Source organism: Camelus dromedarius, chromosome 4 (genome assembly GCF_036321535.1).
Source record: "Camelus dromedarius isolate mCamDro1 chromosome 4, mCamDro1.pat, whole genome shotgun sequence".
NCBI classification, from domain to species: domain Eukaryota; kingdom Metazoa; phylum Chordata; class Mammalia; order Artiodactyla; family Camelidae; genus Camelus; species Camelus dromedarius.
Window position 1 is genome coordinate 88,751,944 of NC_087439.1, and position 27,626 is coordinate 88,779,569.

A 27,626-nucleotide genomic window follows, 5' to 3' on the forward strand; every position below is an offset into this window, starting at 1 on the left:
TGCTCTTGACATTCTCAAAGACAGGGCTCCATGCCTCGGGCAACAGTGTGCCCATGTGTCATCAACCCGTGTGCTCACAAAGGGCAAGTGAATGCAACGTGTTGGGGTGGGGCAGCAGGAGCTGGAGACAGTTCAGAAAATGTCAAGAGGGATTGTACTGGAATCTTAGTGGAAGGTGGAAAGATACACAGTCCGACGAACATCTACCTCCATCCAATCACACTGTGACTACTTTTCCTAAGAGGTGTGAAGCTTTTGGAGAAACAAATCATCCATGATTTGGCAACAAAAATTTATTGATTAGTTTGCAACTTTAGGTTCAACATGTATAATTTCATCACATGGTTACAATTAAGTATTTGTGCTTTGTAGGATAAGTAAACATTCATTCAAGCACAACAGAAGTCTACACACAATATTCTGGAGTTGTTTAAAAAATAAATATATCTTCTCCCGTTTAGTACCACAAAGGACTTCCGGTTTGAGATGATGGATAAATGTTAAAAGTTGACATTTGTTTTATGTGTCATATTAGACACATAACCTAAATTTGGACTATTTCTTTTAATAATAAATACTCAATGAATACTGGAAAGGATTCCTGACATGGGTGGTAGGGAGGAAATATGGCTTACAATGAAGCTTTCCTGACATTTTTCAAGATGTTGATGACACACAAGACCAGAATTGATGGCATGGGGCCTTGTTCACAGTTAAAATTACTTCACAATTTAAAAAATAGTGTAAAAGCATAGTATCTCAGGAAATTTTTAATGAACACTTTCTTTGATCAAGAAAATAAAAGCCAGTCTAGCTGACTTAGTTGGCGAGAAAGAAGACTTATTAGGGAAAACTTAGATACCTTTGTTTTTCAGGAGTAAATCTCTGTGATTAAAATATTTAAATGTGAAAAGATTTTCTTTTTCCCAAATAAACTGCAAGTATCCTTAACTCAGGAAGTCTGTGTTCCTAACTGGCTATGTCAAATCCTGTATCCATCATTATAAATGTCATCTGACTAGCAGGTCTGCCATACGGGTACCAACACGTTTATAATGAAACCACTGAGTTCAAGCGCCAATACATGACTTAAGACAATAATCTCTTCATACTTTATGAACCTTGAAGGCTAACTCAATATATTATTTAAGATAGTCTCTTCATAATTTATAGTAAAAATAAACAAAAAGTTTATATTTGGTATAATTTAATATACAAGCAGATTTTATCACAAGACTTTTTTTGTAAGAAAGCATTCCCTTAGGATGAGAGTTTTGTAATCATGTTACTCATGTAATATCGGGATGGAAACAAGACAGTCTTTGATCTTTCTCTCTCTCAGCTGAACAGCAGTAGTTTTCTGATTAGCTAGGAATACAGATACTGTTGGGAGATGTGAAATATTTATCAGTGGACTGTCATGAATAAATGAAATCACTTCAGTAGAGGACATGGATATACTCTTGCATTTCTGTTAATATCCATTGATAATGGTCTGAAACTGGAAAGCTTTTATATCAAAAATTTGGAAATTTCTCACCCATATCTTAAGTGTTTACCAGAGCCAACAGACCCTCAACCCACTCAAAAAAGTAAAATAAAGATTACAACTTAGTTTACAAAATTATTTTGACCAGTGACTTTGTTTCCAGTTGATTCACATAATTGGAGAAATTACATACTATTTATATTATTAACAATATGCAAGTGCAACTTTCCTGGAGTTTGGGCCTAGTTACAAGTTTTTCATTTGGGCCCATTAAATTTTCTGTTTTCCCGGCCATTCTAATACAAGCTCTTTTGAACTCACATACAGGTTGTGTTGATTTGTGCAGACCTATATTTTGCTTTTCCTCAGATTCATTCCATGTGCAGTAGACTTGAATAGCAGGTTTTTTAACAGCTGTGTTAATGTAATGTGATGTTTTTGAGGAAGTTGCAAACCACGGCAATCTAAGCTGGAACGAAGGAAAGGAACACTCTACAAGGCACCGCTGCCCTATCCCAGTTCCAGGAGCCAGTCAAAGAGACTTGGGACCCCAGCCTTCCGCTCCTCGTGCATCTTGCAGTACTGAACAACTGCATGGAAGATATCCCCCACTTTCCAGGACTTCTGATGAACCAGCCGCACGACGTCTAGAAACTGAAGTAAAGCACAGAGTTAGGACTCACGCATCACAGACAACCCTCAAAGTCATCTCGTCCAATCATTCCTCCAAAGCCAGTGACTCTCCAGGTTATTTCTGAATATCTCTAGTGACAGAGGATGACATTCTAGGACAGTCTACTTTCTTTTAAGGCAGTTCGGATTATTAGAGAGTTCTTTTAACCGAACTGAAATTTTCCTCACAGCAGTTGCCACCCATTGATTTGGGGAGACTACATGGAATTCTTCTTCTTTGAAGAGTTCATCTCTTAGATATTTCAAGAGTTTCCTCAGAGCTGCTTTTCTCTGGGTTAGACTCTCTCTAACAGGACTGTGTAGTGTGGCTCCCACTTCTTTCTATCTGTGTCACAAATAATCTCTCATTGGATGTATACATTTAGGACAAATAAATCAAATGCTGAACTTTTGGGTAGGGTTACTTACTAGTTCCCCATTCCACCTTGAAAAATTTCCTCCTTCATCATCGAGTTTCAAGAGACATTGGCTTTCCATTGGAACAGGAAAAGGAAAGATTGAGGAAACATCCCAGATTTGTCACCTGGTTAACGGTATCAACTTCAACTGGCCACAACTTAGAAAGTTTTTGACTGTAGGTAAATTGTCAGCTGAAGCATTTGGAAGATGGGGAAATCATTATAGATTATTCCTTTCATGAAACTATGGGATAAAGCCCAGCGTGAAGGCTTCTAAAACTCCTTCGTCAGATACTTTTAAAGAAAAATAACAGTTACTAAGAACCAAAACCTGTAGGAAGTACTTTCACACATGTGTCTCATTGAATTGTGTCAACAACCCTATAAAGCAGGCATTTAAAGGTGAAATATTGCGAGCTTGTGAGATGAGAAGCCGGCAGTAGGATGCATGGTCTTTTTGCACCCCAGCCAGAGGCTCTTTGTGCTACAGCACTCTGTGTATTTTTGTGGAAGGAAAATAAGACATTGATATTTATTTGGAATACTGGGAGAAAGGAGGTTGGAAATCTGGTACAGTTTTATGAGGAAGAAAAACTTCTTTGCTAAAAAAGATGAGGGGTGAAGTTCGGTTACTGTTTCTTCAATGTTTCCTCTCAGAATTTCTTTGCTCTGCTCTTTTTGCATTTGCTCAGACTTTCAAGATCAGTCAGAAATTGGAATGCTATTTTTTTTTTTGTCTTTTCCCCTCTCTTCAGTTTGACTGTGTTAATTATTCCAATTACTGAGACGTTGTCTTACAGAGAACTACTATTAAATTATGTTTCTTCTCCCAGCTGTAATGGCACCAATGACTGCACAGTTATAGAAATCAGCACATTATTGTGCTTACTTGCCTTGCGTGGGTTTAGTTAGAATAAAGCAATTTTCCAGGCTGGAAAATGAAATGCTTCACTTTTAATACATGCAAATATAAACATTATCTCAAAGAGTTTCAAGATGATGTAAAAAGGGAGACCAATGGGAAGTTGATGGCAACTACACTATGGATAGTCATGTCTCAGGGAAGGACATCATCTCAGCCACCTCTTAGCATCTCGTGCCTGCACCTAATGGGCTCAGTAAATATGTGTTAAATAACAGAAGAAATGAACAACTAAACATGAGGCAAATGCATTCAAACTGGTCAAGAAGACTATTTGAAATATGGAGACATATCCAGAATCCCTGAAGATGAGCCTTGTCTATTCATTCTTGAGTTTTATATAATGTATTTGCACATATATAATTTAAAAAATTGACATGCACATCTTGAGGCTGCTTCTTCAAAAATGTTCTATTGATGGGATGCTCTGAAAAATAGTTGGAGGCCGTGGATCTAGGCAAAGGCTGAGCAGAGCCTAGACTGGGGAAATGGTAGCAGGCAAAGAGCAGAGTAAAAACTGGTCGTGGGGCATCTGTCTCGTCACACTGGGACTGAGAGGAGGCCTGTATATTGTGGGGGTGGGTGCTCCCAACCTCTCTTCCCTGGTCACTACAACAGCCATGGAAGGTTAGCTCCAGTCAGCTCTATCAGTCCCAGTGACAGAACTTCAGAGACTACTAGTTGTCTGATTTCCCCTCACAACTCTTTTCTAGCCTTCTGTCTGTCAGATTCCTAAAATTTTAGAGAGCTTAATCTTTTAAGTTAAGGCTTTGCTCAAAATGCAAATACCCTCAGAACATTCCAAGGGGTTATTGGCAATTTATGGAGATGCATAAAAATAATTTTGTGAGCTGTTATGTGTATCTTGGTGTGTAAGAAAGACCCCAGGCATGTTTTCCACTGGACAAAGGGGTAAAAACAAGAGGCCTCAGAGAAAAAGGGAGAAAGGCTAGGATGTCTTCACATGATTTGGTTAATCAGGATTTTCCAGCTCTTACTGAAAGCCTGGAAAGTAGGTGTTCCCAGTGGAGAAGGCTTGAACACGAAGCTTGTGGGGTCTCACTGAGAGAGGCTCATAAGCACTGCCTTCTCTCCAACTTTTCCCTCCAGGTCATCAGTGGTCTTAGGCCAGACTTATCCTTTGAGGGTACTTCCTCTTCCTTAACATGTCTTAGATGCAGTCAATATAAACTACACAGAAATATAAACTTAGACGTGGAACTTTTATTTTTTTCTTTCTGTACACACCGGCTCACTGGGCCGCCATATTATTCCCAGCTTTTATCTCTGAGCCTTTGTTCTTAGAGACAATCATTCTAGAGCAGATGCCAGTATTTGCTAAACCTTTCCCAGAAGGCTGCCTGCTTTAGATCTTTCTGCAAGCCCAACAGTAGCTACTTTCCATCTATTTGGGGCCTCCTGAAGGAGGATCTCCCAGTGTGGTGATGACCATAGGATGTTGCTGACTGGCCCAAAGTTGTCAAAATGCCCTACCACCTATTCCCCTCTGTTAGTAGTTTGTGGAATTGTCACACGCTAGAATCTGTCTCGTGATTTCTAAATCCAGGACGATATCCCAATAAAGCAACTTTTAAAAATAATCTGGCCCCACTAAATATAGCATGCTCTTAGGCTGTGATGGCTTCATCTCAGACTCTGAGACCTTGAAACATCTGTGGGGCTGATGAGCAGGAACGTCTTACAACTTTCTTTTCTTCCTTCATTAAAAAAAATCTAGATAAGAATGAAACTACATTTGTGAAGAAAGCAGAAAAGGACATTTCTAGCTCATTACCACATCATTATAAAACCTATTTAGCAGTTGGTCCTAGATCTTCCATTTTGTCTGTCCATGTCACTGACTTGGTAATTTCATAATCAGCTTTGGTATGTCAGGTATCTGAGTTTTTCTTCCCAATGCACTGAAAAATCAAAATAAAAAAAATTTATTTCCTGCCATTTCACAATCAGTAATAATTAGGCTCCCTTCCCATGTGTCATGGTTGGCATTTCCTTGAGCAAATGTTTTGTCTTAGGAAACTAGAAGAATTGACATCCTGTGATGGTATTATCATTGCTAGACTTGTTTGAAGAAAAGTAAGACATGGTAGATGCATTTTATATTCTCAGGTGCATTTACTAAAGCAGATTAATTGTTTACAAAATTATGTGGTGGAATCCATGGATATTGTTGCAAGTTGTGTGGGTTTTTGGAAAAATTCAACTTCGATTTCTGAAAGCAGCTACCTTCCTTGGCTTCAAGGCAGAATTCCATTTCATTAAGCACAAGTGAGCTGGACTTTATATTGCTCCTGCGGTGATGGCCTAGAGAGTCATGATTCCCAGCCTTGGCTGTACCCTAGAACCCCCGGGGACCTTGAGAAAACCCCAGTGCCTGGGTTTTATCCCAAGATGAGATTCTGATTTAACTGCCCAGAGCACTAGGGGCTATAAAATCTCCCCAAGTTATTCTAGTCACACTGTATTTGAGAACCATGACAAAAGATTTCAGTTCAAGACAGACATGTTTCTTACAGTCACAAATGAAGAGACAGTATCTGTTATAGACTGAATATTTGTGTCGCCCCACAATTCATATCCTGAAGCCCTAAAAGACAAATATGATGGTATTAGGAGGTGGGGCCTTTGGGAAATAATTAGATTTAGATAAGGTCCTGGGGATGGGGCTTCACATCCTTATAAGAAAAGGAAGAGACACTAGAGCTTTCTCTCTGCCATGCAAGGACACGGAGAGGAAGAGGCCCTTCACCAGGAAATGCATCTGCTGGCACCTTGATCTCAGACTTCCCAGCCCCCAGAACTGTGAGAAACAAACGTCTGTTGTTTACGATCTTTTGTTACAGCAGCCTGAGCTGTTACAGTATCCAAATCTTCCTTATTTTTCCTTCATTTGTCATGTATTTTTTCAAATCTGAGACTTCAAGTGTAGTTCTTCTGGGAAAGTTAGGTTAACAGCAAATGCCATCAACATTTTCCCTTTCCACGACTTTGCACGTGGAAAGGAAGAAGAAATTAAAAGTGAGGTGACTCCTTTTCTGAACCCCACTTTCTTAGGAAGGTAAGTATACATCTGTTTCTCTTTGCACATTCTGTTCTATGTGCTGCCTTCAAGAAAAGGAAATAATTCTCAAAACAGGCTTAAAGATGAGAAGGGTACTGGATTTGCTGTGAGACCAGCCCATTCCAGCTCACAGGAGCTCACTGAATTTAAACAGAAGTAAAAGAGCTGGAGAGAAATAATGCTTTGGATTAAAAAAGCAGAACAATTAGTCAACTGAGATATATATATATATATATATATATATATATATCTCCAAATTGCCCTCATTGTTTTTTCTGACTTAAATTAGATTAAATTTAATTGATGTCAAGGTCATTGTGAATTAAATTTACAAACTGTTTTAAATTTTCAGGTGTTAGGATTCTTAGCAATATTTCCTTTGGAATTGAACATATTTAAAAGCCACCTCAAATTCTGCTTCTCCTGTAAGATATTTCTTATGGAAGGGAGTCTCCAATTTTAGTGTTCATCAGAATCACTGCATTTGAGGAAATTTATTAAAAATGCATGTTTCTGGGCCCCATTCTTAGAAAGTGGGTTCTAAGAAGGGGCCTAGGAATATGAATTGTAAATAAGTGTCCCAGGTGATTCTGTGTATTTGGCTCATGGTCACAGGGTGAGATGTACTATTTCAGTGTGTTTCTCATTTCCCTTGTCCAGAATAAGCTCCCAGCACATTTCACATTCAGTCTTTACAAACCCTTGGTTTAAGTTCTCTCTACCTGGGTTCCTCCTGAACCTGAATGTGAACTCCAAAAGGGTAGAACATTTCATCTCTTTTGTTCCCTGTCTCCCCATAGCACAGTACTTGGCATGTTGTCCATGTTTGATAAACTTTTGATGAATGTTCTGAATGTACGACACTGAAGTGGACTTAGCATTTTAATGATTAGACAGAACATTGAAGGAGAGAGCTTGGAAATGAAGGTGTCATTTATCAGAGAGGAGTAACAGTACACTGGGGAACCAGAAGGCTTGAAATTTGCCTTTTGAATTGAAATAAGGCTGGGCATAGTTATAAAGCTGACATGAAGTGCCTTCCGCTCCAAGGCCAAGTTCACAGGCAGTGGTGGGAAAGATGAGTTGCTTTAGTATTTGGTTCATGACATCCTCTTCCCTTTAGCTCACACCTGCTTTTTTCACAAGGCAGGAGGGTTATTAAGTTGAGAATACCATCCAGGGAGATGTGATGGCTAAATTAATTTATCCAAAAAAATTCACCCTTTACACAAATAGGAACTCAGGGTAACATCTGTGAATGGTGTTTCAGACTCTAGTGACAGCAGGGAAATGTCATTGCTGAACTTAACAGAGACATTTCTTTAACCTTCTCCGAGCTGATGAGGAGCTAATGAGACGCTGCTGCTTTCAAGCGACACAGCGTCCCCAGAGGGAAGCCAGTGTCTCTTCCACATCACTGGAAAATGGCCCCTTAACTTCCTGGCTAATTAAAAAGCAATCAGAAAGAATCTCCAAATGCACTATTGATAAAAAAAAAAGGATGTCAAAATTTTGCATAAGGGTATGCTTTATTTAGCCAGTTCTGCCACAAAACTGGGTACAGGCAGTGCCCATTGGTGGAGAAGTCACTCTGTGGAAAGAACTTTAATTGACTCTGAAAGAAAGTTGGAAGATCCAGTCCCTAAAATGATGTTACTTAGAAATAAGCTCCTTGAGCTGATGCTAAATAGAAGGAGTGAAACATCACTTAATGTTATCTTGGTAACACTAGTGGAACATTTGTTTTCTTAGAAAAATAGCTATGAGCAAAGACAGGCATCCTCACTGAGAACTGAAAATCAGTGGGGATAAATACATATCAAGTCAAAGCATCATTTACACAATTGAGGTGTTAGTGACACATCCCTTGTCCTTTCATCCAATGGGAATTTATGAGACATATTCACAGAGAGTGTTGCGTTGTTTCTTCAAAATGGTAAATTGTATAAAAAATATTCTCCATTAAGAGACCATCTGAAAATATACCATGTGATGCTTTTATTCAGGGAGAGGCTGGTGAAATAGCTGGGAACCAACCTGCCTTTCATTTTTCCAGGAACCTGAGCATGTACTCTGGCTGAGAACGTTCTATTTCTCTTCCCCGTGATGGGGATCTTGGGGACTGTGTACGGCAGGAGGGAGGGGTCAACGTGAAATGCTCTTTGATGGCACCCTTCCCACTGGGCAGGCTGGATGGTAAGATGGAAGGAGAATTTATCAAGTAGTGAACGTCTCATCACCTTGCAATTAAAAGTATGACAAGTATAGGATGGTATCTAGATTCAGATGGTGTGGAATTGTAGGCAGTCTAGGCATGAAGGGAAATATGAATTACTGGTTGGAGAAAGAGGTTGACGTGGAAGAGGGTGTGGAAGACAAATTAGGACTCCTTCTTGATTTCTCTAGGAGACAATCCCATTGGCTGGTGAGGCAGACATAGAGAAGCTGTTCTAATTACCATGTGCCTGCGCAAGAGGGTAAAGGACATTTCATTTCAGGCTGCTAGATTTTGGCAGTGAGAATTAAAATGTAACTACACATTCAAAAAATCTAGATTGTAACTCCAAGGCAGTTTAACTTGGGAGAGACACACTACTGAGAGGTATTTGTGGAGAAAGTTGGGTGCCAGGACTAGACTCAGCTGCCATTGTCTGAGGACTCTCTTGTGGATCAGTCTCTCCGAGTCCTGACTTGCTCATCAGTCAAAAAAGGGACAATGATATCCATTCTGTCCTACTCATAGGGTTGTCGTGATCAAGTGTAATAAATATGGGGAAGTACTTTGTGACAGTAAGACATTAAAAGAATGCACAGTGGCAGCGATAGGCAGTATCCTAAATCATTTCCCAAGATTTTTGGTCCTAATCCCCAGTACTATGAATAGAATGAGATAATTATGCCCTGATTATGTTACCTTAAATGGCAAAAAGGAATCTTTAGTTAATTTTTAGTTAATCAAAAGATAGACTATGTGGCAAACCTAATCCAATTGCATGAATCCATTAAAAGCAGAATGTTTTCTCTGGCTAGTGGCAAAGAAGTGAGAAAGATGGACAGCATGAGAACATGGAGGGGCCACATGATAAGAAATGTGGGCAGCTTCTAGAAGCTGAGAGTGAACCTTGGCTGATAGCAAGGGAACCAGGACTTCAGTCCTACAACCACAAGGAACTGAATTAAGAAAACAACTGGAACAGGTACAGAAACTTATTTCTCTCCACAGCTTCAAGATAAGTTCCCAGCTGAACTAACATCTTGATTTCTGCCTTTAAATCCGTGAGCAGAGAGCACAGAATTCACTCAAACTTCTGGCAACAGAGTTGAGTATTGTTGTTTTAAGCTAGTAGATTTGTGGCAGTTTGTAACACAGCACTAGAAAACTAATATAACAAAGTTATTATTAATTTGACTTTTTAAAAAAGCATACTTGTAAACTATGGAAAATTTAGCATGAAGACATTGGCAAATTGATTTTTTCTTTAATCTGAATAACTGAAATTCAACAGCAGTAGAAGGTAGATCCTAGAGAAAGGGAATTAGAATGAGAGTTGCTATTAAATTAGATGCTGGCCAAGGATCTATTCCTTAGCTTCATATTTCTGGTAGGTGGAGAATAATAATGAGAAAGTCCATCCAATGCAAATCTGTTCTGTAGGGAATTTAAAATGCCTCTCTTTGACGCCATGCCACAGTGTGTTTTAATTATCAGTGTGACCTCACTTCGGTTTCTATTTATCAAGCCTTTCCTCCTTGACCTTTTATTTAAATGAGTGTTATAAAGAGGTTTCCAGAGCAAGGAAATACACACAAATATAGCAGACTCTGAAAAAGATCCCATCTCCTCAGTTCACTTTCTCATCAATACGAAGTAGCTGAGACAAACTTGCGGCCAAAGAAATAATTATTATGGTTATATTTATGCAGGTGGGAGGTTTCAAAGTTCTAGTCACAATTTTAAGGTGAAAAGTTCAAGAATAAATAGTTAACTGGGCATTTACTGAGTTTCAAGCAGTGACAAAAACACAGAACCTTATGATATCCAAACAGGGAATGTGGTACCTTTTCGATTCTGTTTTCCTGAGATTTCTTAAAATAGATGGTGGGGATCCCGAGCTCGGAGGCAGCGATCCACTGCAGAGTGGCTCGAAGCTCAGCGTCAGGACACTCTGGCTCCAGGTCAAAGTTGATCACCAGCAGGCTCCCCTGGCGGCTGGCGGCTCCCACAGGCATTCCAGGGGCACTTCCTGAGCACAGACACAACCGCAGCCTTACTATGCTTTCCGGGGGGGAATACCACAGGCAAATTGTGTCTCAAAATTACGGGAACGTGGCTTACCCTCTATGTTTTCTGACTGTCCTTTAAGAATCTCCTTTTCTTCTACTAATTCACTTTGGGAGAAAACAACAGTATATGGTTGGTAATGTTTAGGAAGAATAAGCTGTAAATGGAAGATGAAGCGATGGGTCTTATTGGTCTAAAAGCTTCTGGAGTTTCACATATTTATCATTTTTTTGTAGAATAAAGTGTTACTAGGGAAATAACAACATGGCTATTATATAGGACTACTAGGTCTGTAATAAATAACCCTGCCCCTAAAAAAAGGACATATAAACTGCATGGTTTTAGTTGGGATAATGGGTGTGGGAGACGCTAAGAAATGCCCTCTCTTTTTCTCAACCTCCCTTCCATAAACCTCCACGTGTTTGAACAGTCAAGGAAGGACTTTGTAAGAAACTAGGTATGATTTGAGGGCATAGCCTTCTCCTGTATTTTACGTGTCATTTAAAGGACCAAATATTTCTTTCTTGATACAGTGATTTTTTTTCTATACTATGATAGCAACATAAATTTGCATTTTAGTTGAGGAAAATATTTTTCTACATATATATGGTTTTTTGACTTGAAATAATGGAAAAGAGAATCTCAAACTTTAGGACTTAAGTTGTACAACAAAATATCTCAGTTGAAAATGTTCTTTTTCTTTCTTTTTATTGGGAAGATGCAGTAGGCTGGGGGTGGTTTAGAAACAGAGACACAACTGAAGTGAGAATTTCGTTAAATATAGTCACATTCAATATCTGAGGCGTTTTCATATAATGACTACTTATTAGGGAGCCTTATAAATAGAGAGAGGACTCAGTAAATGCTTCTAAAATGAGAGTATATGGCACAACAGCTGAAAGGGAGTGGCCACCTCGGGGAGCCCGTGGCTGTCCTGCATTTTCATCCTGTCTAGAAATGAAAATGCACCTTTTTATGGGAGAGGATTCTCCCTTATACTCTCTGTTATGACTAAGATCTAGCTAATACATTCCATTGTATTTCTCATGTCGAGAGAGATTATAATTGTTCTTTCATGCACACCCAATTATTTGTAGAAAAACGGCAATTTCCCAAGGGTCTGACTTTTCTGCCAGACCTCTATCTGAGTGACATCAGTGAAATGAAACGGGGTCGATACAGTTTCTGCTTCATGGAGCTGCTAGCTGCCGACATGGGTGGAAGTCGTCTTAGTTTTTCCTGAATACACGTAGTCTGTGCAGTCCTAGGCTCATATTGGGGGAAAAAATGGACAAAATAGCTAAACAAATGTTTCCCGAAGGAGAAAAGTTAATTTACCCCAAAGCAGTTTTTGTTTGTTTTGTTCCCTTTAAAAAAACAAAACAAAACAAAAAACCCAAGATAATGTGTATGTTTGTCTTTGCTTGTCAATGATGGATGGTTGTGTGGAGTAAAGGATGCATGGCAACCTTTAATCAACGATAAATATTCCCGCAGGCAGGACACCTGATTAAATAGTGAAATAAAAATGCTTTAGCTGTAGAGAGTAATTGAAAAAACAGGTCAGGGAGCAACTTAAGCCCTATACTTCATTTTTCTGAAATTTCTGAAATCTCCAAATAATAAGCTAAGTCATAATGGTCAAAAATAGATTTCAGTGTATTTAATTTTCCAGAGCAATGACAAATTCTAGATGTTGTCCTGACCTCGAGTTGCCCTCCCTTTATGCATCACATTTTATGCCATAAAATTGTACTTTTTCCCTTCGTCTTTTTAGAAGGTCCTCACACTGTGGGGAGCGAATGTAAAAATGACACATCCTCATCATGGCACCATTTGGCATTTGACATTTTAGTGGCAATAATCCCAGGTGTTTACAAGTAAAGGGCAAGCCGTTCACACTCTACTCTATTGAACAATAGTCTTTGCTGGTTGGCATGATACAATTCACAGGGATTTTTGCTCCTGTGTGTCCAGCTAGGTAAAATGATATATGTGTCTGGTTATATGGATAAGCTTTATCTAAAATGATTATACCATAGGGGGCAGATTTGCAATCAAGAAAGCAGGTGGAGGCAGGGTGGGGCTGCTGCAGACCTGAGTTCTTACTTCAGTGACATGAAACCACACATGCCTGGGAACCACGGCAGCACAGACACGATGAAACCAGTGGCTGGGCACAGTCTGAATGATCAAAATGGATTGCCAGATGGAACTGGAGTCGTGGTCTCACAAGCACTGCATCTCGGTGGCTACTTACTTAATCATGGGAGAAGATGGCATGCTTTCCTGATAAGTGTCCAGGTCCATAATGCCAAGACTGCTAGTGGCACTGCTGTTGCCATTGCTGACAAAGCAAAAGTTTACACATTAATGCGGGTCTGCACCACCTGGCCGCACTGCGGCACTGATGCTCCGCCGTTCTCAGAGGTCCTTTCTTTGGTCCCCAGAAGAATGCTGTTTTGTGTCAAGGGCTCCTAAACTGATATTTATTTCTGACCAAATCAGGGGAAAACACAGCAAAAGACATTTATGGCTCATGCCAATCATTATCATCATCATCATCATTTGGCATTTCTGCAGTGGAATCATACCTGGGGCAGGTCACACCTAGTGGATCACAACCCTTCCTCCGCCATTCTACTAACAGAGAGGATGTTTATCTGTCAGCAAGAGACTCCTTGGATGTACCTGCAGAGACTAAGAAACTTCTGAGAATGCTGACTGTGGGGAGATATGGTCATGCTTATCTGCCTGCTTCCTGGCTTTTTATAGAAACCAGTTCATGCAGGTTCTGTTATCCCTTTCCCATTTAGGGGATTTTTCTGAGGGACATTCCATTGGATATGCAATTGGCTTACTTCTTTTTCCTAAGGGACCACAGAATTTACAAGTACAAAGTTGGTCAATGCCAAGTTTTATAGCTCCTTTATCTTAAAATCTCTGAGGAGTAGTAACACCTTGTACTTCAGGTGTTGCGGAGAAGGGATCACATCTTGCATCATTTTTGTAGGTTGCACAATCCACATATGGTCTAGTTACTAGCTTGGAATTTATTTACTAAAACACAGTAGAGTTGAGCCCATATTTAGGCTCTGTCTGTGCTTGCAAAATGGAATGCATTCAACTTCACCAAGCTCACTGAGTTTCCTCGTACCATATCTATTTTCCAGTGACGTCTTTTGCAAGTAAGGTTTTCAAATGGTGAGTGCTGGAGTATTGTGTAATGGGACAACCTTCCTTGAGGAGTTCCATGAATAAGCAACTAAACCCCCTCATTTCAAATTCCTGTCTTGGGTTTCACGTGGGGTACTGAATGTATTCACTGATTGAAATCTGATAATGCAAATGTTGCGCTGGAGTTAATTAACTGTATAAGCTTATGCGAAGTCCAAAGATTCAAATTTTCTTTGCTTTTTGTCTCTATATCAAAACATTTCCCATCAGTTTTTGAAATGTTAGATAAATTGTTTAACACTGTGAAATTCTCCTAAGTCTAAACAGACTAAACTGCCAGAAATAAAACTTTCAGGGGCCACACACCCAGATGCATCTGAAGCCCATTTTCCAATTGGCTTTGGAAAGTCTGTGGACTTGTTGGTCCAGTATCAGATGAAATTTTGGGCAGAAATGTGAAGATTCTTTTCATTTTCACCTCAGACAGGAATAGTGTTTAGTGGATGTCTCCTGATTGGCTCAGGTCCTCCCAAATCTGATCTGTCTTTAGCCATTCTCTAGCTTTTCTGGGGAAACAATTCAGAGGCAGGGCAGGGGAAGAGGAGGAACAGTCAGGCCAAACAACACAACGCGGTGTGGAAACACTTGCCTCATGTAAACCCAGCCTGTCTTGCATCTGAAATACAAATGAATCAGAAAGTATCAAATGAACCAGAAAGTATCAAACACACCGGGTGTAATAGCAGCTCTTATTAAAAGTTCACAGTTGTCATCACTGAATGCACTAGTTGGAGCTTGCAGAGAAGAGACCATAGCTGACTCCGAACCTTGGTCAAGGTAATTGAAGCCAAGGCTGGATATTAAGATAGCTCTCAGCACAGATCATGACAGGCAGGCACTTCATCCTAGTGGGAGCTTTCCTTTTTTGCTCTCTCTGTTAGCGACCCTTTACAGAGAACAATTTAAAATGCATTTCTGGAATCTGGGTTGAGACCTGTTTCCCTGCTAAGTCAGTTAAAGAGCAGGTACCTCATGGATCGCTCACTGAGCTGCAGGAAGCTGCTCGTGTCATCTGGGTTGTCTTCCTCATTGGCGAGCTGGGACCAGCTGTCCGTGCTGTCCCCACTGCTGCCGGGAGGGTTGGGGAACTCATCAGGGGCTCTGCCTTCTGTTGAGACTTCCGCCTCTGGTACATCTCTGGCATCAAGGCTGTCACTGTAGGTGGTAAGATATTACTAAGAGTGCAGGCACAAAACACATGTCTTCAGGGGAACCTCACTGGATACTCTGCTGAGCATGAATCTCCGCCACAGTGAGGGGTGTCTTAGGACACAGGTGGAATCTTCCTTTAAGGCTAATTCTTCTGCTGGTGTCCTATGTCCCATTTCGCCTTTTCAGGATTACTATCAGCTTTCCCACCTCTTCATTTGATCTCTTTCTGCTGACTCCCTCCATTCATTTAAAAAACACATTGAAGCAACCTGGCCTGCATACATAGAATTATTGGGGGGCAGTGCTGTTTAAAATAAAGACACCCAGAGCATCCTCCCCTGAGATTATGATTCAGTGGTTCTGCAGGGAGGGCCAGAAACCTGCATTTTAAACAACCACCCCAGGGAATTCCAATACAAATTGTATGTGGACCACACTAGAAGAACAAGGTCCACCCCAGTTCTAATGGTTTACCAAACCATTTTGTCTATAAATGCTTCTAAGCACATTTTGCTCTTGCAGTCATCTTTCTACCCCATCTTCTCCCTCTGAAACCTCTGACTTTTCTGGATTAGCACTTTTTAGATCAAGCAGCTCTCAAAAGCTTTCGACCCTTGATCTGACAAGCTTTTCTCCTTGAAGCCTTCCCTCCCTGGCCTCCTATGAATTTCTGTCTTTGTGGACACTCCTTGCCTGGAACCTAGTTCTCGGCTTTTCCTTTAAATGTAGCTACAGGCAGCTCAGATGGATTCACTGCCCTCCTTTCCAGGCTGTCCCTAAACTGGCTCATCTATTCTCCTGTCTGTGAAAATAGGGTCCAAATCTGAGCTCCAGTCAGGGTCCCTCTTCTTGTTTCTGGGGCTCTTTTTTTTTTTCCAGTTGGTTTTCTGAACATATCTAATCTGTCTCATTGACACCTCAAATTCAATTTATATAAAACAAATTCTAATTGCCATCCCATCCTCTTCCTGTCTTTCTTTCTTCCATTGACTTTTCTGAGTGTCTGGGTTTAAAATCTTGCAGAAAAAGTCTGATTTCTCCTTGACCTTTACATTTAATCATTTGCTATGTGTTTTTCAGTTCCACCTCTAAAATATCTCTCACATACGTATCTCTGTCTCTGTGCTCATGAAAGTATCTTAATTTAGGTCCTTCTAAATTTCTAGAATTTAGATTTGGAAGGAACCTCACATATTTCCCGTAGATTAGGACGCAGAAACCCAGTGAGGTGGAATGAGTCATCTGAAGTTGCAACAAGATTTGGTCCCACACATCAGATCTTGAGTTTTGAGAGTCTTGGGCGCTGAAACTTGACTTCTTGCCCGGACTATATTGAATTGGCCTCCTGAGAGTTGAGCCCCAACTATTCCTCCTCTTTCAAAACCTCCTTCACACGGCTGCCAGGTTTCTGTTAATTGATGTTCCCAAGACACATCTTTGTCCTTTCTTGTCAAAAACCTTCAGGACCTTCCTAAATCTGAACTCTTGCTTTCACGGACTTCCCCCGCCTCTCCAGCTTTATCTGTCTCGACTCTAATCACTACTTAGTAAACTAGACTATCTGTCATCCCTCAAATGTGCCAGAAGTGTCCTGTTCCTGGTCTTTGCCCTGTTGCTTCCTCTGACCAAATGCTGGAGACGGGGGTGCTCTGAGCACTGCTCCTGCAGGCCACTGCTGCAGCTTCTGGTGCCACTACATGTCACCTTCTCACCCTGGGCAAGTTAATACACTTCCTGTGGAAAATAAGAATACTAACCTCATGAGGGTTTTAAGAAGAAATAAATTAGAAAATAACATCATTTCATGTACTTAGTGCTTTGTATACAACTGTCTACACTATCCGTTATTAGTAAATTCTATAATTCATTAAGAATCATAAGTTTAATAACATCCTTTCCTGATCTTTGCTTCTGAACCATCTCTCAATGGAAGATGCTTACTTCTTACCCGCCCTCAGCCAAGATGCTCTCACCTTCCTGAAGTCATCCTTAATCTCCCTGACTCGGGCCATGTCTTTCTCTTGAATGAACAAAGCAATTTATCCATTTTCCTTTCCTTTTGATAGCACTTAAAACTTTCTAATTTGCACTCTTGTATAAACATCACACATAATTAAGAGTTTTTATACTTTTTATATATTTGGAGTAGATCTGTGGACACATCAAATAGTTTTCAGAAAAATATGTCATTGTTAAAAGTGTTTAACGTCATAATCAGACCCATGCTCTCAATTAGATAGCTCTGCTATTAAGTCTGAAACAGGAAAAAACAGATGTTACACGACCTGCAAGCCAACAGCATTCTGAATGACTATGGTATGGAGGTTTGGCCGTTTCTATCACACTCTACTGCTAACACTCAGGGAAAGCAGGTTCTCAATAAGCTTGACTTTCCATTTGTTTGTCGGGCTCAGTTACACACACACACTCACACGCACGTGAACATGGTCTGCATCAGGGATCACACTACTTCTTTACTCACAGCGCAGCTTGCATTAGTTCCCTGTGCCCCAGTGCCCTCCTGCACACAGTGCTTGTAGGGGGGTTTGCATCACAGTAGAGGAACCTCAAAATTATGATGCTTTTGCCTCTCCTTTTCTCCAGGGAGAGAGAGTAGAGAGAGAGAGAGACATGGGTGCGGGAGAGAGAAATTTACTCTAAATTATAAACAAATTCAAATCTTCTTTTCAGAGGAGAGAAGACATCACCACCCTGGAATGTAAACAGGTAGCTCCAGGCATGTCCCTCTGGAAGTCTCTGTCTTTAGGGTTAGTATTCAGTCTTCAATCCAAATGCCAGTTCTCTTTGCTCAGGAACCCAAGTGTATAGAAATGTGAACAGATTCATGGAAACTTTTCTCCGCAGGCTTGACAAAAATGAACCATATGGAAGAGAAGACCATAATGACTGCAAACAGAAAGCAAGAGTGTATTTCTTCAATGAGAAATATGGTAACTTGGTGTGTGGCCACTGGAATGCTGTCCTCGGTCCTTGTGCGCTGGCCGTAGAGAATACTGGCAGCTGCCATTGCACAGTGAGGACTGTCCTCAGGCCGGGAGTTGCCAGCCTGCAGTGAGCATCCCTGTGGCCAGCTGGTACAGATCCAAAAGCCCAGTCCTTGCCTCAGTTTGCACTGAACCTAACAGACAGTCCCAGCTGCAGGGTTTCCTAGAGGATGCGCTGTGCTCTTGGTTGCAAACACATTTAGGGAAACCGTCTCCCTCTGTTCAGTCTTGCCTTTCCCGCCTCCTTACACATGGATGTACACTTCTCTCTTGAGAGTAGTACTTAGACTGGTTATCTGCCTGCAACTCTCCCCTCAAGATCTGTTTCCAAAAAATACAGCTTAAGACAATTGATCATTTTTGTTCAAAATACTTATTGGCTGCAGAAAACTCTACTTAATTTTCCTCAGTCTTAGGATGAATGCTGTTATCCTTTCTTCAAAAATGGTTGTACTTTTTAATTTTCAAAATGAGTTCTTGCATAGAGTGTAGAGTTTCAATTGCATAATTTTGGGGATGTGATTAAATATCTCCTCTTTGATATGTGAGCTTCTTACCTAGCTAATTTCACACAAGGCTTTAGACTCTTGTCCCTAAGATTCCTCCTCACAGCATCTGGAAAAGTGTGGTATTGGGGTCTGGCTGTTTCTAGCTTGATCTGTTGCTAACGTTTGGTTAAAAGTGATTCTTAATAGGCTTGATTTTTCTTTCAAAAGTGTTGAGATCTTTCTAAATTGAGCAGGGAGGAAGGGGGAGAATAGATGCAGCCAAAGAAACATTAACTGAATTTACTTAAATTCAAATGAAGTCCATTGATGACAAATGGAAACAATATACATATTCCCCAAAGTGGAAAAGAGCTAAGAACTGAGCACAAAGGAGAGGGCTCCGAAAGTGTATCTTTGCTTAGTTAAAAAATAATTTCCTGGACTAGTTCCTTACTGAATTAGGACCTTATGTTATTAGAAAAATTCATTCCAGGATATTTCTTACTAAAGCAGAAGTTAAATCTCAGTGATTGACACTGAACACCCAGGTTAAAAATGAGTCTGTCGGTATATTTTATTTTATCTCAATTTCATACTCTGTTTATAGCAAATCTCATATCTAATGTTAAATAACTGGGGATTCAGAACGAATAATGATTATATCTACAAACTTAGTTTCTATTTTCTTTTGAGAGAAATTTATAGCTCTGCTCATTTATTTATGAATAATGCACAGATGTGTTATGCAGACGTATGTGGTTGGCTTTTTTTCCACTTCTGCTTTTACAGTTCACGCACAGTGCTTCAAAGGACCATATTTGACATGGTGTCAAATTAAATTGTAGAATTTCTGACTTGGCAGGAATCTCAGAGACTGTCTAGCTCAGTGTTCCCCCAACTTCATTTACTAGAAAAACCACTGTCATAATTTTTGCATTCACCTTATATAATAATAATAATAATAATAATAATAATAATAAAATTTTAAAAATTATGTAACCTAAATATGTTTATTTTAAAAAGAAAATTTGAGTCATTACTCTAAATAGAGAACAGGAATCACTTGCCATACACAGATAGTATCAATACAAATATTTAACTCTAAGAAAAGTCCTTTTCCAGCAGGTCATGTAGTTGTTTAGTTACCACATAAAGTTCATTGAAAGGGGAAATCATGACAATTATACACATCCTAAGTATTTTAATTTTAAATGCATAACATTTACTTATGCAACAACCAATAGACTAAAAAAAGCTTTTGGTTTTATTGATTTTTCTCTATTATTTTCAATTTTTGCAGTTGTTGATTTCTGCTCTGATTTTTGTTATTTCCTTCATTATATTACTTTGGGTTTAATTTGACCATCTTTTCTTAGTTTTTTAAGGAGAAGTTCAGATCATTGATGTTAGACCTTCCCTTTTTTTTAAAAAAAGAAACATTTAAGGGTATAAATTTCTTTAAGTATTTCTTTAACTGTGTCCACAAATTTTGTTATGCTGTATTTTCATTTTCATTCAATTAAAATTTTATTCTTATTTCCCCTTTGACTTACTCTTTGACCAATAGATAATTTAGAAGTGTGCTCTTAATTTCCAAATATTTTGAGAGATTCCCCAGACATCATTTTGTTATTGATTTTTAGTTTAATTCCATTGTGATCAGAGAACACACTCTATAGGATTTTAATTGTTTTTAAATTTATTAAGACTTGTTTTATGGCCTAATGGTCCATCTTGGTGAACGTTTCAAGTGCACTTGAAAAAAGTGTATATTCTGCCGTTGTGGGTGGAGTGTTTAAAATTTTTAATTAGGTCAAGTTGATTGAGAATGTTGTTCAAGTCTTGTAGTAAGTATATCCTTATTGACTTTGTCTACTATTCTGTCAGTTACTAAGAGACGAGTGTGAAATTTCCAGCTGTAACTGTGGATTTGTCTGTTTCTTCTTCCAGCTCTATCAGGTTTTGCTTCAATGCAGTTTGAAGTTTTATTATGTAGCTGATCACATATTAAATTTTCCATGTCTTCTTGATGAATTGGCCCTTCTGTCATTATAAAATATTCCTCCTTACCCTGACAAAATTCCTTTTCTTTTAGTTTATTCAATCTGATATTAATATAGTTACTACATCTTTCTTATATTTTTCCCATCCTTTTATTTTTAACCTGTGATTTTATATTGAAAGCACATTTCTTATAGACAGTTTTTGGTAGGGTTTTGTTTTTTTATTCAGTCTGACAATCTCTGCTTTTTAATTGGAGTGTTTTGACCACTAAAAATTAATATAATTATATAATTATCAGTATGCCTGGGTTTAAATTACTATCTTGATAATTATTCTCTATTAGTCCCATCTGTTCTTTGTTTATTTTTCCCTCTTTTCCTGCAATTCTCTGGATTAATTGAGCAATTTTTACCATTCCATTTATCTACACTTTTGGCTAACCGGCTGTTTGTTTTACCGTTTTTAGTAGTTATTCCAGGGTTTACAACATGCATCGTCAATCTGTCACAGTCTATATTCAGATTACATTGTACAGACTCACACAGGAAGGAAGGCTCTGAACAGCAGTGCACATCCATTTCCTCTTCCCAGCCTTTATGCCATAACTGACACATATTCCACATGTCATAAAACATTATTTATTATTTTGAATAATCATCTTTTAAACAAATTTTAAAAGTAAGAAAAATGTTTTATATTTACCTACATATTTACTATTTGTGGAATTCTTTGTTTCTTGGTATATTTTCAAGTTCCCATCCGTGTTATTTTCCTTCAGTCTAAGAACATCCATTAACACTTCTTATTGTGCAAATCTCCTCATGGCACACTAAGATTTTGTTTGTATAAAAAAATTACTTTTTAGCTTTTTTGAATTTTTGATAGGCTTTTTTAGAGCAATTTTAGGTTTGCAGTAAAGTTAAGCAGAAAGAACAGAGAGTTCACATACGCATCCCTGCCCCCACACATGCGTAGCTTCCTCCGCAATTAACTTCCTGCACCAGAGTGGTGTATTTGTTACAACCTATGTTGTTGTTAACCTATATTGATGTCATTATTACACAAAGTGTACAGTTTACGTTAGGGTTCACTTTGGTATCGTACATTTTATGGATTTGGATAAGTGTATGCTGCATCGTACAGAAGAGTTTTATCACCTAAAAATTCTCTGTGCTCTACCTATTCATCCTTTCCTTCCCCCTAACCCCTGGCAACCACTGATCTTTTCAGTCTCTATAGCTTTGCCTTTTCCAAGAATGTCATAGAGTTGGAATCATGCAGTATGTAGCCATTTAAAACTGTAGTCTTTCACTTAATACTATGCATTTGTTTCCTCCATGTCTTCTCATGGCTTAATAGCTTATTTATTTTTAGTGCTAAAAAACATTGCATTGTCTAGATTGCATTGCATTGTACCAGAGCTTATCTATCCATTGACCTAAGCAAGGAAGTGTTGGTTGTTTCCAAGTTTTGGCAGTTATGAATAAAGCTGCTATGAAATCTTACATGCAGTTTTGTGTGGATGTAAGTTTTCAACTCATTTGAGTAAACATGAGCATGATTGCTGGATCATATCGTTAAAGTATGTTTACTTTATATTTTTTGTCTTTTTAAAAATAACTTTACTGGAGTATAATTTACATGCCATAAAATTCACCCATTTTAAGTGTACAATTCAGTGATTTTTAGTAAATGTAGAGTTGTGCAACTATCATCACAATTGATTTTTTTGTTGGGGGGGTGTAAACAGAGTTTATTCTAGGAAGAGCTCACTGAGAGCTAAAACCATTTGAAAATTTACATATATGTGCTGTTCATTGTTTCTAAGAACAGTCTAGAGCTTTAGCTTTTTAAACTCACATAGCTATCAAAGGACAAAAGCCAACCACAGTACAAGAATCAACAGGATGCAGTAACCTAGTCATAAAGACATGACTGGAGAATGTTTATTTTTGTAAGAAATTCCCCAGCTGTCATCCACAGAGGCTGTACTATCTTTGCATTTCCGCCAGCAGTGAAGATGAGTCTCTGTTGCTCCACATCCTGACCAGCATTCTGTGTTGTTAGTGTTTTGGGTTTTGGCCACTCTCATAGGTACGTAGTGGTATCTTATCGTTGTTTTAATTTGCAATTGCCTAATGAGATATGAGGTTGAGCATCTTTTCATACGGTTATTTGACATCTGTATGTCTTCTTTGATGGGGAGTCTGTTCAGGTCTTTTGCCCATTTATTTAATCGGGTTGTTTGTTTTCTCACTGTTGAGTTTTAAGAGTTCTTTGTGAATTTGACAATTCATAAAATGTACAATACCAAAGTGACCCAAGAATATACAATAAAGGAAAGACAGTCTCTTCAGCAAGTGGTGTTAGAAAAACTAGACAGCAGCATGGAAATCAATGAAATTAGGACATTCCATTACACCATACCTGAAAGTAAACTGAAAATGTCTTAAAGGATTAAACAAAACACAAGACAGTATAAACTTCTTAGAAGAAAATGTAGGCAAAACATTTTCTGACATAAATCTTAGCAATGTTCTCCTAGGGCAGTCTACCCAGGCAATAGAAATAAAAGCCAAAATAAACAAATGGGGCCCTATTAAACGTGTATGCTTTTGCACAGCAAAGGAAACCATGAGCAAAACAAAAAGACAACTTAGGGAATGGGAGAAAAATTTTGCAAATGACTGTCAAGGGCTTAAATTCCAGAATATATAAACAGCTCATACAATTTAATAACAAAAAAACCCCAACCTAATCCAAAAATGCGCTAAACAAGCAATTCTCCAATGAATACATATAAATGGCCAATAGTCATATGAAAAAATGCTCAGTATTACTAATTATCAGAGAAATCAAAACTACAATGAGGTATCACCTCACATCAGTCAGAATGGCCATCAGTAAAAGGTCCACAAATGATAAATGCTACAGAGGCTGTGGAGAAAAGGGAACCCTCCTACACTGCTGGTGGAAATGAAGTTTGGTGCCACTGTTATGGAAAACAGTATGGAGATTTCTCAAAAAACTAAAAATAGGCTTGCCATATGATCCAGCAATCCTATTCCTAATTTGAAAAGATACATGCACTCCAATGTTCATAGCAACATTATTTACAATAGCCAAGACATGGAAACAACATAAATGTCCATTGACAGATGACTGGATAAAGAAGTTGTGGTATATTTATACAATGGAATTCTACTCGGCCATAAAAGACAATAAAATAATGTCATTTGCAGCAACATGGATGGACCTGGAGATCATCATTCTAAGTGAAGTAAGCCAGAGAGAAAAAAAAAATACCATATGACATCACTCATAATGTGGAATCTAAAAAGAAAAAGACAAATAAACTTATTTACAAAACAGAAAGAGACTCACAGACATAGAAAACAAACTTATGGTTACCAGGGGGAAAAGAGGGTGGGAAGGGATAAACTGGAAGTTTGAGATTTGTAGATACTAACTACTATATATAAAATACATAAACAACAAGTTTCTTCCACATAGCATAGGGAACTATATTCAATATCTGGTAGTAACCTATAATGAAAAAGAACATGAAAATGAATATATGTGTGTATATGTATGACTGAAACATTATTCTGCACACCAGAAATTGACACAACATTATAAACTGACTACAATAAAAAAAAAGAGGTTTTTGTAAATTTTGGACAACAGTCCTTTGTCATATATGTCTTTGGGGAATATATTTTCCCAGTCTGCAGCTTGTCTTCTGGTCCCCTTCACAGTGTTTTTCACAGAGAAGAAGTTTTTAATTTTAATGAAGTCCAGTTTATCAATTATTTCTATGGCTTATATCTTTGGTGTTGTATCTGAAAAAATTATCATCAAAACCAAGGTCACCCAAGTTTTTTCATGTTTTTGTTTTGCCTTTTGCACTGAGGTCTATGATCCATTTTGAGTTAATTTTGTCAAGGGTGTAGGAGTTGTGTTTAGATTTTTTTTTTTTTTTTGCACATGGATGTCCAGTTGTTTCAGCACTATTTGTTGAAAAAAGTATCTTTTTCCACTGTGCCAAAGATCAGTTGACAATATTTGTATGGCTCTAGTTCTGGGCTCTCTAGTCTGTCCCTTGACCAATTTGTTTACCCTTTTGCCAATCTCATACTGTGTTGATTACTATAAGCTTTATAGTAAATCTTGATGTCAGGTAGTGTCAGCCTGACTTTATTTTTCTCTTTTAATATTGTGTTGATTATTTTGATTCTTTTGCCTCTCTCTCTAAATTTTGTCTCATTTTGTTAACATCCACAAAATAAATTGCTGGGATTTTGAAAGGGAAGAACAGACATCTTGACCATATTGAATCTTCCAACTGATGAATAGCCTTTATTTTTTACTAGATAAAGAATACTAGATTGGTAGTTTTTTTTTCCTTCAGCACAATAAAGATGTCATTATTTGTTTTTTAGCTTATATTCTTTCTGACGAGAAATCTGCAACTTTTATTTTTGTTCTCCAGTATATAAAGTTTCCTTTCCTCTGGGTTACTTTTCTTTATACTTGGTTTTTAATGATTTGATTATGATGTACCTTGATGTGGTTTTCTTTTTGTTTATTCTGCTAAGGGTTTATTGTACGTCTTTTTTTATAAGTTTCTAATTTTCATTAAATTTCATATTCATGTGTACTTTCAATTTTGAAACTTATTTATAAAAGTTATTTAAAGTCCTTGTTTGTTAATTGCATCATCTGTAATTTCTGGACATATTTATATTGAATTTTTGTAGTCTCAGTTATGAGTGACAGTTCTTTTACTTCTTTGTATGTGTAACATCTTTTGATTGAATGTTCAGCTGCAAATTTATATTGCTGAGTGACTTTGTTGTCTTTCTTTAAAGAGTTCTGGACTCATTCTAAGTTCAATTAGTTTCAGTTCAGCCTTACCTTTTCAATGCTTCCTTTCAAGTGCTGTTGGAGCAAGTTTAGATGAACTTTTATTTTTTAGGTCTACTTTAGTCCTAATTCTTTCTTTCTCAGGGTCTCTGCTGAATCTTTCATTTGTTTAACCTGGTTTCTTCACTGTGGCTGGTTGGAACTAAACTTCTCCCAGTCCTGTGTGAGCTTGTGGAATCGTTTATCTTACAGCTTTCTAGCTTCACGGCGTTTCACCTATACATGCATGGCTCACTGTTCAGTGACAGACTCAAGGAGATCCCTCTGCAGACTTCTGGAGTTCTAATTCTGCACAGTGCCCTGCAATCTCTGAATCTTCAGCTGAGTGCCCACTGAGCTCTGCTCAGATTCATCCTTCTTGTATCTCTTTCTTAAAAGGGAATCCATGCAGAAAGTTGGGCACTTACAAAGCTCACCTTGTTCATTTTCCTTATCTCAAAATGCTGCTTGTTGTAAAATGTCTGACAAGTTTCATTTATTTTGTCCATTTTCCTAGTTATTTGCAGAGGGAGAGCAAGTCCAGCTTCAGTTACTTGCTATAGCTGTGTCTGCAGCTATGCCATTAAAGTTTTGATTTAAATGACATTTTAAAATAATTATGTTTAGATCTAGCGATTTTTAAATGACTATACTTATCTCTTATAATAATTAACTAATTTTTAAATCTACCTCATTCTATTTTGATTGTAGTTTTTTTCTCACTCCTGTTTTATATATCTTAATTTTTCAAATATTTGAAATATTTTATATTCTATATCTGATTATTCCAGCATCTGTAGTCTTTGTTAGGGGTAACTCTAGTATTTGATGTTTGTGAGTCTTGATTCTACAAGTCTACAGTGCCTTGATTCCTTATGTATCTTGAAATTTGAAGTTCTAAGTCTGTATTTGCTGGGTTTTATCTATTGAAATTCTTTGAGACGTGGGCTTAAATATCAAGAGATTTATTTTTCCCTCTGCCAAGGTCTCACAGTATTGTTATCCCTAAGATTTCTTCAAGGTAATTTACCAGCTTGTGGTTTCCTACCACACAGATGGTGCAAATTAGAACCCCAAACGTGACTCAAGGCAAGCTGTGGGTACAAATTCTCAGGGGAATTTCTTTTTCTTCTACCCAGAGCTCTGACCCTGAAAGACACATTTTCTCATCACCTCTCTTTTCTGGTGGGTGGACCATTTTCCTAAGTTCATACTTCTGCTGAGGTTGTAACTCTTTGGGATATGGAAGCTGGTGTCAGTTTTCAGTCTTCACCATTCACGGGCCCACAGTCTCATTTCCGGGTTTCCTCTAGTCTTTAGAAAATGAACTTGTAGGTTATTGAGGCTGACAGATGCCTCAAGAGCAGGTGCAAAATCAGCTTTATCTGTTTTAATTTACCACGTTTGTTTCCAGATCCTTCATTTCTGCCTCTGAGATTTTCATTATTATTATGATTATTGATATTAAGTTCAGCACTACATTTAAAAGAATGTTTATTATATTCAACCCAGGATTTCTAGGTGATTCGTGTGGGAGAATTTTTTAGTCTAGCTAGAACACCATAATGCTTGAGAAACAAGTTGTTCAATTCAGTTCTTCATGTCATTGGCACCCTTTTCTGTCTTCCTCTAGGTCTTGTCTCAAATGCCAACATCCTATCTTAAGTAGCCACTTCCCCCAACCTGTTACTTCCACCCACATTACTCTTTTCATTTCCCTCTCATCACACTCTGCAATACTCTTCTTCCAAAGGACGTTTCCATGCGTATTCTCTGTCTCTCCCGCTGCTGTGTAAGAGCCATGGAAACAGGCACTGAATTTCCATTTTCTTCTGTGTTTGCTGCCTCAAGGACAGTGTGGATCACAGAGGAGCATGCAAACATTTGTTGGATGACTAATTTTTTTCATGAAGCAAATGTAAATAAATACATAACAAAATATAATTCTAAAAATTATACTAGGTCAGTG

At 38.3% G+C, this 27,626-nt stretch overlaps 1 protein-coding gene across 2 annotated transcripts in view; it reads right to left on the minus strand.

Moving 5' to 3' along the window:
- Positions 1-284: 284 nt before the first annotated feature.
- SPHKAP (SPHK1 interactor, AKAP domain containing) overlaps positions 285-27,626 on the minus strand; it is a 136,603-nt gene continuing 109,261 nt past the window's right edge. The window contains exons 8-12 of one of the 2 annotated variants that reach the window (XM_031452322.2): positions 15,073-15,258; positions 13,127-13,213; positions 10,921-10,973; positions 10,644-10,828; positions 285-2,143 (exon numbers count right to left, since the gene is read on the minus strand). In XM_031452322.2, coding sequence (XP_031308182.2) covers positions 2,000-2,143; positions 10,644-10,828; positions 10,921-10,973; positions 13,127-13,213; positions 15,073-15,258 — 655 coding nt within the window. In that variant the 3' untranslated portion in view covers positions 285-1,999. The remainder of the gene's footprint in view (positions 2,144-10,643; positions 10,829-10,920; positions 10,974-13,126; positions 13,214-15,072; positions 15,259-27,626) is intronic. The other variant, XM_031452323.2, reaches the window with a different exon arrangement.